The sequence below is a fragment of the Eleginops maclovinus genome, chromosome 13, assembly GCF_036324505.1.
Source record: "Eleginops maclovinus isolate JMC-PN-2008 ecotype Puerto Natales chromosome 13, JC_Emac_rtc_rv5, whole genome shotgun sequence".
NCBI lineage: Eukaryota > Metazoa > Chordata > Actinopteri > Perciformes > Eleginopidae > Eleginops > Eleginops maclovinus.
The window spans coordinates 12795489-12809841 of record NC_086361.1 but is presented as its reverse complement, the minus strand read 5'-3'; the positions used below and the strand labels follow the sequence as shown (position 1 = coordinate 12809841).

At 40.0% G+C, this 14353-nt stretch overlaps 1 protein-coding gene across 1 annotated transcript in view; it reads right to left on the bottom strand.

The window, feature by feature from the left end:
• The window catches only part of csmd3b (CUB and Sushi multiple domains 3b), a 312509-nt gene that overhangs the window by 201027 nt on the left and 97129 nt on the right, over positions 1–14353 (bottom strand). The window contains exon 3 of the mRNA XM_063899320.1: positions 12360–12472. Within this exon, the coding sequence (XP_063755390.1) occupies positions 12360–12472 (113 nt within the window). The remainder of the gene's footprint in view (positions 1–12359; positions 12473–14353) is intronic.

Here is a 14353-nt window from a genome sequence, read left to right as displayed (position 1 = left end):
TGCTGATAGAAGAGAGAGCATGGGGGCATACGAATACAGCGCTGATAGTATTTTTAACAATTAATTAGACAATTAAATATTGAGAGGAAAACCCTTATGGAGTGCCCTAAAATAATGAAATGTGCTTATGAGAAGCAGCTAAAGGAGGTTAGAGATCATTCTGTCGATGTTCCTTATCACATTTTATGGGATGGCGTAACATTGGGTGAAAATTGTCTTTGATTGGCTGAATGTGTTGAGGGATACGTTTTCCTTAATCCTCCTCATAGTGCTGTCTGACTTAAGGCATCAGAAACTGCCAAGTCAGCATGACCCTGCTCATTTTGTGGTTATGCTAATGAGGTGACATTCCTTCCTGCTTGGCAGGAGGAGCTGATTGGATGGGCCGAGGTGATGACCCTGAAGGGAGACCGTTTGATTGGTTGGCTGATATAAAGCTGAATAATGGACTGACATCGGCCAGGAGGCTGTATTATTTTCAACACACACACACACACACATACACACACACACACACACACACACACACACACACACACACACACACACACACACACACACACACACACACACACACACACACACACACACACACACACACACACACACACAGACACACACACACACACACACACACACACTAATTTTAACTATGGACCAGCATAGCCTATATTTTAGCCAGGTGGCCAGTGGTTGTCTGACAGACTTAAATATCAAATCAATATATCATTTGATGTAATTTCTATCGTGTCTTGGCTCAAATGGGTTTGGTAGCCGTTAGCTATAATTCAATCATAGTATTTAATACCATTCAGGTACGAGGCCAATATATAATTTGCTGGACTTCTTTTAGTGTCAAACTCTTATCTTGCCAATCCGTGCACTGAAAGACTTTACACTTTATTCTGATTACATTTTCCAAGTATCAGACGCTTTTTCTTTTACGATATATGAAGTTAGACAACTAACCTTTTGAGGTTCTTAAACATTTGGCAGAGTTAAATCAATCTTCAAAAAAGTTGCATCTAGATATCGAGATCAGTTTTTTAGTTGCTGGACATCTGAGATGAGGGACACCTACTGTATTCTGCCTAGCCAGATACAAAGACGTTTGGCTGGCATTTACTGTAATAACATTATCAAGACATCAAATTGGTATATTGTATTGATAGTCGTTGAAGGCCTGACAGTGAGAGATTTGGCAGCTAGTTAGTAAAATGCTATTATAGAATTATAAACAACGATCCGGATAACAAGATAATGTCTCTTTCTTTTCACGATGTCAGGTAACCTTGTAGTGTCTGAATTCTTTCTGTATAAAACTGAAAACTTCACTCAATGAAAATGCACACAATATTATTTGAGTTTTGCCCTTATTCCAGGAAACACAATGTTCCTGAATCCAGCTGTCAGAAAAGGATATTTTTGAAAAGTTTTAAGCCATTGGCAGACTTGATAAACTCTCCGAACATGAAGATTCCTTCAACCATATTTTTATAAAAGGTCAGCGTTGCAACATTTGCAGGTTATTTTCTAAATCCTGTTGAAATTATAGTCCTTTATTTAAAATGAACTGTGTTTCTCTTTCTGAGCAGAAATGTGGGCTGTTATAATAAGCATGCATCACTAATTCATTTGTTTACAACTCACAGAGCAAAGACAGCAAACTGGGCAAAGGCTGTGTGTTGCAAGACATATTTCAAATACTCTTTCTGCTTCTAAATTCTCCCAAAATATTGGCATATTCCAGACCTTAATCCATCTAATTTATGCTGTTTAAATGACCCATATCAGATGTTGAATATTGTCTTACGAACAATAGTTGAATATTATTATATGGTGACAAATATGACTGTCACCCTGGTAACAAGCATATGGTTTGGAGGATAATTTGCATATTACTTTAGTCTCTGGTGGGTTGGAAATACAGCATGTCACAGGCCACATAAATCACAGCCAGAAATTCAAAATAACTGATTTATAGGTATTCATATGAGCTACTGTTGGTTATTTACATTTAAATAATGCATGCTTTTTTATATACAATTTTATACATGATCCGTGTCCTGTGCATCACAGTAGAGCCAACTCACAGGTGAAAGATCGGTAGACAAGAGAGATGATTTTTAAAACCTGTATTTTCCTTTAAAACTCGGTTACATACTACAATCTGCTCTCCACATCTCCTGTCACTATGCCTGCGTGTGTGTATTTGTGTGTGTGTGTGTGTTTTGATTGATGCCACTGCGTTGAAGCTGACCTTGCAGCGGTTGGAACAGCGAGGATCTCAGTCACACGGTAGATAATGAACACACACACACACACACACACACACACACACACACACACACACACACACACACACACACACACACACACACACACACACACACACACACACACACACACACACACACACACACACACACACACACACACAGCTTTAAAACAGCATTGATTTCTCCTGTTCATCTAGAACGCGTAGACCACATTACATTATTACAGGGAGCACCTTCTCTTCTTGTACCCTCTTCTATTCCTCACTCTCTTCTCTGGTCTCAGTGCAGGTTTGCTTTTCTACTTCATTTGTTTTATTCCCTTTAATATTCTCTTTATTTCCTACCTTCCTTTGATTGTCTGTATTTATGTTATCTTTATCACTTTCCGTTACTCCTTTATAGACTATGCCCATCTTCTGACTTACATTTTTTCTACACTCTCAGATATCAAATATTTCACACTTACCTGCGTCACAGTAAAACATGGCAATACATAGGATGAATGCACATACATTATATAGAGGCATAGACACTAACAAAGACTTGTGCTCTACTATTGTACCTCAAGGGACATACCTGACTTGTGAAATATGACGGACTCAGTTGTATATGTATGTAGGCACACACACAGTTGGTATTTTTGTATTGAGTGTGTATATTGTGGGTGATAAATATGGATATTGAGCTGTGAAATTGTATAAATGCATACATTATATTACCATATTGTTACTAGAATATGCATTTTCTCCCACTGCTGGTCTGTGAAATTCTTAAATGTTGACTCACAATAGTAAGATCAGAACTACTCTACACTTTTACTTACAATTGATTTTTAGCAAATCAACATTTGCAAGTTTATCAACAAAAATAATCACACAATCCTATGAGAGCCGCAAACAAAAGCATGGGTTCAAACCCCTTCTATTTGCTGATGCTTATATATATACAGTGGGGAGAACAAGTATTTGATACACTGCCGATTCTGCAGGTTTTCCCACTTACAAAGCATGTAGAAGTCTGTAATTGTTATCATAGGTACACTTCAACTGTGAGAGACGGAATGTAAAACAAAAATCCAGAAAATCCCATTGTATGATTTGGAAATAATTAATTTGCATTTTATTGCATGACAAGTATTTGATCACCTACCAACCAGTAAGAATTCCGGCTCTCACAGACCTGTTAGTGTTTCTTTAAGAAGCCCTCCTGTTTCCACTCATTACCTGTATTAACTGCACCTGTTTGAACTTGTTACCTGTATAAAAGAGACCTGTCCACACACTCAATCAAACAGACTCCAACCTCTCCACAATGGCCAAGACCAGAGAGCTGTGTAAGGACATCAGGGATAAAATTGTAGACCTGCACAAGGCTGGGATGGGCTACAGGACAATAGGCAAGCAGCTCGGTGAGAAGGCAGCAAGTGTTGGCGCAATTATTAGAAAATGGAAGAAGTTCAAGATGACGGTCAATCTCCCTCGGTCTGGGGCTCCATGCAAGATCTCACCTCGTGGGGCATGAATGATCATGAGGAAGGTGAGGGATCAGCCCAGAAATACACGGCAGGACCTGGTCAATGACCTGAAGAGAGCTGGGACCACAGTCTCAAAGAAAACCATGAGTAACACACTACGCCGTCATGAATTAAAATCCTGCAGCGCACGCAAGGTCCCCCTGCTCAAGCCAGCGCAAGTCCTGGCCGCTCTGAAGTTTGCCAATGGCCATCTGGATGATCCAGAGGAGGAATGGGAGAAGGTCATGTGGTCTGATGAGACAAACATAAAGCTTTTTGGTCTAAACTCCACTCGCCGTGTTTGGAGGAAGAACAAGGATGAGTACAACCCCAAGAACACCATCCCAACCAGGAAGCAAGGAGGTGGAAACATCATTCTTTGGGGATGCTTTTCTGCAAAGGGGACAAGACAACTGCACCATATTGAGGGGAGCCTGGATGGGGCCATGTATCGCGAGATCTTGGCCAACAACCTCCTTCCCTCAGTAAGAGCATTGAAGATGGGTCGTGGCTTGGTCTTCCAGCATGACAACGCCTCGAAACACACAGCCAGGGCAACTAAGGAGTGGCTCCGTGAGAAGCATCTCAAGGTCCTGGAGTGGCCTAGCCAGTCTCCAGACCTGAACCCAATAGAAAATCTTTGGAGGGAGCTCAAAGTCCGTATTGCCCAGTGACAGCCCCGAAACCTGAAGGATCTGGAGAAGATCTGTATGGAGGAGTGGGCCAAAATCCCTGCTTCAGTGTGTGCAAACCTGGTCAAGAACTACAGGAAACGTCTGATCTCTGTAATTGCAAACAAAGGTTTCTGTACCAAATATTAAGTTCTGTTTTTTTGATGTATCAAATACTTGTCATGCAATAAAATGCTAATTCATTATTTAAAAATCATACAATGTGATTTTCTGGATTTTTGTTTTAGATTCCGTCTCTCACAGTTGAAGTGAGTACCTATGATAAAAATTACAGACCTCTACATGCTTTGTAAGTGGGAAAACCTGCAGAATTGGCAGTGTATCAAATACTTGTTCTCCCCACTGTATATATATATATATATATAATACTGTCCTGCAGCGACGTCCTTTATTTATAGTTATTATATTTCACAAAAGAAAGATAAATATTTCTACTTGCAACTTTTTTGTATATGTTGAAGTTGAATTTTGAATAGTACTAAATAGAATCACCTTTCAGATCCTATTTAGTTGCAGCTCCTTCAACCAACCTCCACTATAAGGGTCACCTTCTGTATTCCATGATGCCGTTAACTGAGCTGGATTCAATTGTTGAATTGAAGGACAAGAGAGAAGGACAGAATGATCAATGGAAGTGAGAAGGAAGAAGGAAGAACAGAAGGTAGGAAGGAAGGAAAGAAGGAAGGAAATAAGGTAGGAAGGAAGGAAATAAGGAAGGAAGGAAGACAGACAGGTGCAGGGATCCAAGATACAGGAGTGGATATTATCAGTCCCCTCGAGTCTCTTTGATAAAGATCAGCGAAGCCAAAGCCAGAACCTCAACCACATGCACTGTTGCAATATACATCGCTGGTGCATAGGGCACAAAAACACACAAACACACACACCAAACCCACAAAAACACACAAACACACACACACACACACACACACACACACACACACACACACACACACACACACACACACACACTTTTGGATCATGTTCAATAGGCTAAAATCATCAATCAAGTGATGATAAGGTATCAGAGACAAGAACAAACTAAATATTCTCCTTAAACCGTTGCGTCTGAATACGAATGCTTTTTGTATCTGTAATTTAGCTCTATTAGATGCTACTGTTTAGTTTTACTGGAACATTGCCAATCAGCTGCAGTCTGATTAGTCTCATCAATGTGACAATTGAATGTTTTTGGCTTGTGTTTACTGCTAATTAGTGATTAAGCCTGCAATATAACGGCTTGAGGAAAAGAAACATTTAGGAACAATGTATCAATAAAAAAAAACGAGTGTACTGAATTCTGAGTATAAATCAAATTAACACCTGATTTATAAACCAAATAATCCTACGTCTTTGATACTTTTAAATGTCATAACCAGGTTGGCAATTGACCACATGGTTTGAACCTTTGTGGGTGTAATGGCAAATGTCCTTAATTCCATCTCTCTTTTCCAGTTTACTCAACTCAGTTGTCCTCTTTAATTTCCTGGCTTCTTGTCATGTCAAAAACAAGTGTGCTAAAGCCTTAATGTGATTAAGAATCACAAAAGTAAAATCAAATTTGATCATTTAAAAAGGAAGACATTGTACTGTAGGTGGCTGTTGATTTATAAATAAAGTGCAGCCTTTTTGTCAAAGCCACAACTGTACCTAGGGACTTTTAGTGCAAGACACAAACGTCAGCTGTGAAAATGTGGCTAAAAATACAGTACCAATTAGACGATCCATATCTGTTGGTGAAAACCACAGACCAAAACATGCCATCGAGGCCTTTAAAAACCTTCTGTAAGGTGGCCATTGTCAAGTTAGTCTACTTTTGTAAAATAAAACTCAGTAAACTTTTTTTTTCTTCTCAAATATATTTTTAATTTCTTTGGAATTTAAGACCAAACTGCTATCATCAGAAGCAGCAGCACACAAAACAAAATAAAGATAACCCAACATTTGATATCTACAGGAGGTTGACTGTGTAGACATAAGCACTCCAGTGTCAGCAGTCATTTTCTCAACACATTCTAAGCAAGGCAAGGCAAGGCAGGGCAAAGCAAGGCAAGGTATAGCACCTGTCTTGTTGTACCAAAAACTTGAAAAATGAGTCCGTACCCAAAGGGGTTGTGTAAGGTTGTATTAGCTCTGGTATCCATAGAGGCCAAAAAGTTATGGACAAACATCATTCTGTTGAAAAAGTCAGCCCTGACCTCTTAGTAAAGTAAGAGGTCTACTAGCTCCCTTCTATGAAAATCTAAATCATTTATATCTAGCTTGTAGCAGAGCTGGTTCAGGGAATGAGTGTGTGACCAGAAGGTCATTGGCTGTGAACCTCTGTGAGTAACACTCTCAATGATATTATCTGGAACTGATGGATAAATGCCCAGATGGAAAAGGGTCCATCGATGCAAGAGACATCTGGCCAGTGAGAGCTCCCAAAGTGTTTAACCTAGCGCCAGCAGTGTATGTTTGCTTGCAAAAATGCAATTTCAACAACGCAGAAAAATATGAAGTATCGGACTGGAAGGTAATCTCTGCTTTTTATCTGGTTTCATTTAGACCAATGCCACTTTCACCAGCCCTGCCTCAGTCCGAATGTATACATGTTTATTTAAGTTATTTCAGGCCACTACTCAACATAAAACTAACTTAACAATTAAATATATTGTGTTTTACCTTGATTTGTGTTCGATAAACTATAGCAGGAACCACAGGCTCCCAGTACTATATTAAAAAGAAAGATCAACGTTGGTTTTGTTTGCACCTTAAACCATTTTTCATTGAATGTGTTTTCTTTTTTATCTCCCTCTATTTCTTATTAAACTTTGTTTATGCCTTCTCTCGAGGCACTATGCAAACTCTCTGTTGTAAGTGTAAATGAAGGTAGAAAGACTGTGTTATTATTGTATCATGGAGGGCAGAAAAACAAGCACTGGTGATAATGCGAGTTCAGAGGAGTCCAGGAAAAACAGCAAGAGAGAAGAGAGGTTGTGAATGAGAGAGAGCGGGTGGGGGGGCAAAATCTCTGCTGAATTGTTAGTCACATGGCCGCGTGTTCGAGGATGAAGAACATGTTCTCCAGTCCTGGGTAAAATGATTACATCTGGGAGATGTGTGTCAGTGTGTGCATGGTATTCAGCTCCATGTCTGTATGTGCTTTCCGTGTTTGCCACTGCCTCTGAACACATGGACCTGTCTGAATATATATTGTATGAATGTGGGCGATGTAGATCTATGTTTCTGAGCTGATGGTATTTTATAATATATGTCTCTGTGTATTACACAAACAAATGTTCTGATTCTTGTATATTTTGAACCGGTGACTTATGGATTGCATTAAGATCAGAAACATGTTTCTTATATGCCTGTCGGCATATGACAACCTCATGGCGAGAGATTTCATCAAATGAATATGAATATGTGTTTTATATACTTTTTATTTTTATGTTTGTATGTCAGTCCAGTAAATAATAAGAACATGATAATAGTATGTGCTCAGAGACAATCACGGAAAAAAATAATGAAATGAATAGGTGATTTATAAGTCATTATTGCAAAATACTTGAAGTTCCTTTAACGTTTTTCTGACTACTTTATCTAAGATTTACTTAAATGTTGCTAATCTAGGATGTGTGAAGATAAAAGCACAAGAAGAAGGTGGTGCAGATAAAGACGGAGGAGGATGATTAAGAGGAAACTAAAATAATAATTATTCAACAACGGTCATAATAGCAGTGTGTGCGTGTGTGTGTGTGTGTGTGTGTGTGTGTGTGTGTGTGTGTGTGTGTGTGTGTGTGTGTGTGTGTGTGTGTGTGCCTGTGCGTCCGCGTGCGCATGTGTCTAAGTGCTGTGATAATCTATGATTCCGTCTCATCAGCACAATACCAAAATGCCCCCGACATCTTGCTAAATAATACACCACTCTCTTTCTCTCCGCACTCACATGCACGTGCACACATTGTATGGTATGTGCTGGTGTATGAATTAGTTATGACCTGACAGTCTTCAGAGGAAGGGGGGAGAAATCTTCAAGGATTACATCAAAGTGAATCACAGCAGGCAGACAGGCTGAAAAGAAAGGAGCCACAATACTGTACCTTTGCACTGCCATAGCAAAATTCCCTCATATGGAGCGATCAATGAACTAACCTGTTTCATGTATTTCCATGTTATAACTTAGAAAATACAGGGAGGTAATCTATTAATCCTCTGAAACATAATGGTCTGAAAGATGCAGTAGCACTCCAGATATCCTCCTCCCCATACACATCTCCTCCGTGGCTCTAGAGGGAAGAGTCCTAATGCGTTCACAGGCCCGGTGGGATATGAACGCCCTCTGGCATCTTCTGGGTTTGCTCGAGGGTCACCTGTTAGTCTGACGTGCTGGAATAAAGCAACAGCAACTTGTCCAGGGGGTTCATCATCAGATGTCCAAATCAGGTTGGTTAACTTCAACTTCAAAGTCTTGAGCTGGTCCAAATGTCTTCCTCACCTTTATCCAGTGTTGTAGCAGATTTACTTTGGTTTTGAGTTAATTATTTTAGTCATGACGTGAGGAGCTCACCAGCAACCAACGGCTGAACTGACTATCCTCGCTATCTATTAGTAAATCCAGTGTTTTGCCTTGGCTTACTCTATCCAGCAGAGTAGTAGAAATGTCTGCATCATTACCACTGCTGCACTTACTTGTAGTTCTCCTCCAACTTAGTCAGTCTTTATATTTAGTATAGGATATATTGTTGTATTAACAAAAAAGTAGAAATGGATTTACTTTCGATAAGATCTTGATTTGTTAATATATTACTTATGCACGATAACATTTGAGAATAAAAGCTGGCACCACACATGGGGAGAAGTCTAAATAGATCCTTTTTGAACATGTGGGCTCTGTATCTGGCACCGTTATCTTGACAATGATATCTGATCCAGGGTCTTTGCATATCTAATGTTACGATTTAGAGAGAGAGAGAGAGAGAGAGAGAGAGAGAGAGAGAGAGAGAGAGAGAGAAAGAGAGAGAGAGAGAGAGAAAGACCTATGATTCAACAAGGGATTCTAAAGTTCTCATATCTAATGGTTGAATACATAATGAAACTAGTAATTTCTCTGACATGAGAGTTGTAAACATGTTTACAACAAACACCACTTCCACGAGTAATGATGATAGGCAGTACATTTGACAGTTCTTTTTCTAAAAATGTGCTGTTGACAATGCTTAGGCATTACCTGCAGACATCTAAAATCTGAAATGGCTCCAGTTACAGATTAGGCAGGAGGATTACATGGTACAAGCATGATTTGCCAAAATGTTTCCAAATCAGGGTGGTTCATTCCTTATAAAGAAATCTCCTCTCCACTGTATAAATTCACAGCGATCCTGTGTGTTTTGGACAGTACGGGATGAATGCTTAATATAGAAAGACAGATCATATGCATAATGATGCATTTTTGCAAATGCCAAGAGAGATCTGTCTTCCTTTCTCACTCCCAGGGTACGTCAAACAGCTGAATGTATCAGCAGTAGGGGCTCTTCAGATAAGTCCCTGGAGCAAACTCTCCGTGTTGTGCTTGGAAACACACACACACACACACACACACACACACACACACACACACACACACACACACACACACACACACACACACACACACACACACACACACACACACACACACACACACACACACACACACACACACACACACACACACACACACACACACACACACACACACACACACACAATGAACATGGGCCAAGTAGCAAGTGGAAACTAGTGCCAGTGAATAAATCTGGGACAACTACTTGGATATACAAGTAGCACAAACACAAACAGACATGCACACACACAAACACACACACACAGCATGTGTAGAGGCTTAAACCAATGCACTATGCAATCAGTGATATTGTCTTTATGCTGCACAGCAAACACACATATCAACAAATGAAAAACCCACCGACCACCCAGCCAACATACAGACAGGCACAAAGGCCCTGAGACGGATGCAGAGGGACACAGAGAGACCGTTTAGCAGTGTATTATTGTCGACAGCCAGCAGCAGGGAACAGCACTGTGTATGTGTGTGTGTGTCTGTACGCATCACAGAGTGTGCATGTAAATGCCAACAAGCTGTCAGCTGAAAGTTAGTGAACTAAATTGAACAAACATACATTCTGTTTACATCAAACATTACACTAGGCAACGTTCTTTTTTTTTACAGGACGTTTTTGCGTTGGCACATTATACTTGTCTTAGGAGGGAACAGCCGCTCCAGTAAACATGGGCCCATATGGCTTACTCTACATACGAATACTGCTTTAAGTATGTGCGCCTTTAATTAAAATGTTTTTTACACACTCCCTTTTATAGTATCAATTTCTTGGAAAACCGACCTCTGAGTGATATCTTGTTGGTGGTCACAATGGTTACTGTTATAAGCCATAATCCAGATTCAGTATGAATATCCCATCAGTACACAGTAGGGCTAAATTAATACTACATGACCACGTCTCAAACACCATCCGTGAACCTCTGCAACTTTAATATATACATTGCAACAGAGTATTCCGAAGTGTATGATGTTAAAACCATATGCATAATGACTGTACTTATTAAAACTTCATTTGAATGTGTATTCTCTAATGCCTGAGTTAATGTCTTGTCCTTGTATTTGGCATATGGCATTGTATATGAACTCCCTGTTGATATATCAGAGATCTGCTCAGTGGAAAGCAGAGGGCTACATTAGTGTAAACTTATTTGTTTTGTTGGGTTGCTCAGTGTCATGTGCGCCTTAGGCCCAAAGTTTTATGCTCTGGAACTAACTGCCTCATTGAGGACATCAAAGTTTTTCTAATCTAAATCTAATCTGAAATCTTAAATGCACACAGGACATGGTGGTTATTCATAGTGAGTTTCTAATTTTAACCTTCACTTCAACTAATTATATCGCTTCTTTCATCTGTGAAAAATGGTGCCATGGTGTTTACTCAAGCCCTAAAGGGAGAGGGCAAAAAGGGTCGCTTTAGCTACCCACCTTGCCTTTTTTCCTTTTAACATTTCAAAAACTATAACAAGGTCTCAAAAAGTATTATTTTTAGGTCATGCAAACATTTCCTCAGTGAAACGGTAAATAAATTGCAAAATGTGTTGGATTGGTGTTCTCTGATAAAAATATGGCCACAAAACCTTTACTGTTCATGTCCTTGCAAGCCTTCAGTATGCTCTCCTTTTGTGTCGTGCTCTGCCCATGATTTTTCCTCTCTCTCTGTAGGTTTGACAGCCTGCCATGTTGAAAAGGAATGAACTTGTCACCCATTAGGGAGTCCTTTGCTGTGCTGAGTGGAAAGGAGCCAACAAACATGGACGAAGTTCAGAAGATGACAGTTTTCCTTGAACATTTTCAGATTCTGAATGGCCCTCAAAGGGATGAAATTAACAACTTGTACTCCATGTCCCCGGGAATAAAACAACATCTTTATATGTAAATACTGCTCAAAATAGGGGGCTCAGAGTTAAAGGTTACCAAAAGAAAACATATAGTGTTTTTTAAAGATAAGATAAGATGTATCTTTATTAATCCCTGTGGGGAAATTCAACGTTCCATTGTAATGTGTGTATCAGGGGTTGCTTTAGGTAAACAACACACACTGCATCTGCTCAATCACTTATGGGTTCAAAAACAGAGGGTTTTAGACTTTTATCGTTCTTTGTAAGGGGGCAGTGATTGTTATTTATATTGATAATGTTTATGAACTTTAGATAATCCTCAATAAAGCCCAGCCTAAACATGATTAGACACCAAACCCCCCCCCCCCCCACCCCACACACACACACACACACACAGACACACAGACACACAAACACACACTGACAGTGTCTGACCTTCATAGTTGAGTTTGAAGCCATGTGCAGAGACAGCGAAGTCACTGGTCAACCTCAGCGAGAAGACGTTTCCTGTGCTGGTGACAGGGGGAGGAGCCTGGAAGCCTGTTAGCCTGTAGAAACACAGAGCACAACGTGTTGACATTATCAGCAAACGACCAGACACATGAACCATACAGAAAAACACGACAGTTCCTCTATTGTCAGCGAACAAAAGGCCTGACAGCTTGTTAACCTATAGCAACAAAAATATTAGCATATTGATGTGTTAAAACAAAGACAACAGACACATTCATCAGCTAAACTTGAAAATAAGTGCCTGGAAAAGTACATAATGTATTCATAAAATCAGATTTGAATGTGTTTAATGAAGTTAAGACTCCTGCATTTTATGTCCCCATGTGTTTCATCAGATGACACGTACATAAGAATAATTTGGCATTTTGATTACGCTGCTATCTATGATGTTTGCTTTTAGCAGTACCACTGCAAACAGCCCCGAGGCAGAGCACAAAACAGCTATTTGAAAACATAAAAACAGGACTGCATTAAAACCAAATAGACTGGATAGGGGTATTTAACCAAACCGAAACAACAAGATGAAAATGTTCACTAAAAAAGTGAGCATTGGTTAGCTAAACTGTCATGTTGAAATGGGTTTTTGGACAAAAGGTAAACAAAAACGGAGAGTCAACTAAGGGGGCAAGGCCGCTTTTAATCTAAACTCCAGATGATTGAGTGTGTCCTCCAAAAATATGCTTGCACAAAACTTCCCAGGTGTGCACTCAGCTTTTACATTCCTTGAATTAAATGAGAAAGAGGAGAGAAGGAGGAATGGAAGGCCAGCTTTTATACAGGTATGGACAACAGCGAAACCTTAAAGTTTCTGCCACTGCAACACATTTCTTGTTGTCCTTAAGCTAGCATTCTTCCCTTTACTTCACCTCCATCCTTCCTTCCTTCCTTCCATCCTCTTTCATCTTCCACACGCTTCTCCTCCTCTTACACTTCTCGGACAGCCTTTCCACTAGCATTACAGTAAGCCTTTTAACTTGTTTTTTTCCTCCTCTTTACCTCAACGTCCTTGCACACTTTCTGTTCTCTCAGCTCTTCTCAGTGGCATTTACCCACCTACATCTAGATTCTCCCTCTCTTTCTGCCTTTTTCCTTTTCCTGGCATTCATAAAGCTACCAGGTTGTTTTTTTAACCATCACCCTTTCTTCTTTTTTTTCTCGAAATCCTTTTTACTTTTGTCCCCTAATTTGTTATCTTTGTTTTTTTCTCATTCCGTTTTTCCTAAATTACTTTTCATTTCTACACAGAGCATCACTCTCTGGCATCTGTCAATCTTGAATGTGTCTCTTCTTTCCATTGCAGTCAGAGTTCAACGTCTGATACTTTGAAACATGGGTTGACAAAAGTCTCTTTTATGTTTTAGTAGGCCATGTATCCCCTGTTTTTTTTTTTTTGGAACCAATTCAGTAGATATTCATTAGTAACAGGTTTCTCCTGTCTAATGGTGCGTTCACACCCAACGCGAAGCGATTTTGGGGCGCGTTGAGATCTGGGGCGCGTTGCGATTGCATGTAGAGTCAAGGTTAAGACGCAGAGAGGCGCGAATTCGCTCCGGCAACACGCATGAAGCGGATGACGCGGCGCAAATGAGGCGATTGAAGGGGGCTTCGTCAATCGCGAGTGTTCTCGCGTTAACCAATCAGCGGTACGGATCTCAGCCTGCCGTCTCTGACGTTGAATTAGAAAATCAAAACATCAGCCGTTAGCCGTTGGCACACAGAGCCCCCAGCTCCTCATATCTGTTCAGAAACTGGAGAAAAGTTATACATATACAAACCACAGACTGTCTAAGGCATGGTGATTACAGTCGCTGCTTTATTTATGTCTGCATGATGTTGTTGTGAGTGTGGAAGGAGCAGCTACAACGTGAGCTTAGCCTGATCGATCCGATCTCCACTCAGAAAACACACATTTCAAA